This window comes from Manacus vitellinus, unplaced genomic scaffold, assembly GCF_001715985.3.
Source record: "Manacus vitellinus isolate BGI_N305 unplaced genomic scaffold, ASM171598v3 scaffold_57_pilon, whole genome shotgun sequence".
Taxonomy (NCBI): Eukaryota; Metazoa; Chordata; class Aves; order Passeriformes; family Pipridae; genus Manacus; species Manacus vitellinus.
Window position 1 is genome coordinate 2,782,320 of NW_021940666.1, and position 1,331 is coordinate 2,783,650.

General features: G+C 52.8%; 1 protein-coding gene across 1 annotated transcript; it reads left to right on the forward strand.

Annotated features, from left to right (window-relative positions):
• Positions 1–1,061, forward strand: LOC108641215 (olfactory receptor 4S2-like). Its single transcript, XM_018081770.2, has one exon. The coding sequence runs from the start codon at positions 4–6 to the stop codon at positions 991–993; it is 990 nt and encodes a 329-aa protein (XP_017937259.2). The 5' UTR covers positions 1–3; the 3' UTR covers positions 994–1,061.
• The last annotated feature ends 270 nt before the right edge of the window (positions 1,062–1,331 follow it).

A 1,331-nucleotide genomic window follows, 5' to 3' on the forward strand; every position in this document is an offset into this window, starting at 1 on the left:
AACATGGACAACGCCAGCAGCGTGAAGGAATTCATCCTCCTGGGCCTCTCGGAGAACCAGGGGCTGCAGAAAATATATTCAGTGCTCTTTCTGGCTTTCTATCTGATCACTGTGGCAGGAAATCTGCTCATAGTGGTCACTGTCATCAGCAGCCAGGGCCTCAACTCGCCCATGTACTTCTTCCTCTGCTACCTGTCCTTTGTAGACATCTGCTACTCCTCCACCACGGCTCCCAAAATGATTGCTGGCCTGTTGGGGGGGAGTAAAAGCATCTCCTTCGTGGGCTGCATGGCCCAGCTCTTTGGGTTTCACTTCTTTGGCTGCGCTGAGATCTTCCTCCTCACGGCCATGGCCTACGACCGCTACGCTGCCATCTGCAGGCCCCTCCACTACGCCGCCCTCATGAGCGGCCGCACCTGTGGCCTCATGGTGCTGGGCTCGTGGCTCGGGGCCTTCTTCCACTCCACCCTGCAGCTCCTTCTCACCATTTGCCTCCCGTTCTGTGGCCCAAACAAAATCAATCACTACTTCTGTGATGTCCACCCCCTGCTCCGCCTGGCCTGTGCCGACACCCGTGCCGTGGGCGCTGCCGAGGTGGTCAACGGTGGCTTGATAACTCTGAGTGCTTTTGCCATCCTGGTCTCGTCCTATGTTGTCATCCTGCTTTCCTTGAAAGGTCAGACAGCTGCAGGGTGGCACAGGGCCCTCTCCACCTGCGGCTCCCACATCACCGTGGTGATCCTGTTCTTCGGGCCGTGCACGTTCATCTACATCCGCCCCTCCAGCAACCTGGTGGAGGACAAAGTCGTGGCCGTGTTCTACTCCATCATCACACCCATGCTGAACCCTCTCATCTACACCCTCAGGAACCAGGAAGTGAAGAGTGCCATGAGAAAGCTGTGGAGCAGAAAAGTGGGAAGCCAAAATGCAAAGGTGCAGGACCATAGTCATGTTTCCAAAAGATCGGAGAAAATCGAGCATCTTTGGCTATGATTTCTTTTGTGACAATTCCTCACGACCTGCCCTTTAAAGGACAGCTTGCTGGGAGCTCCTGCTGTTATTAGGAAGGCACTAAAGGTTTATTTGTTGAGGGGAAAGACACTGTGAACTCTGTGATGAGCTGGCATTCCCTGTCTATTCTTTGTCAACAAGCACAGGTGCAGACCAGGGCCTCTTGAGCACAAACTCAACACCAGTGTTGAAATAAATACTATCAAAAGGACTGAAAATGTTGTCCAGGTAGAGCATCCCATTAAAAAAACAAACACGAAAACCTGATATTCTGTGGGAGTTGAGTCCTTTGCTGATGCAAGTAATGGGAGAGGAAACTT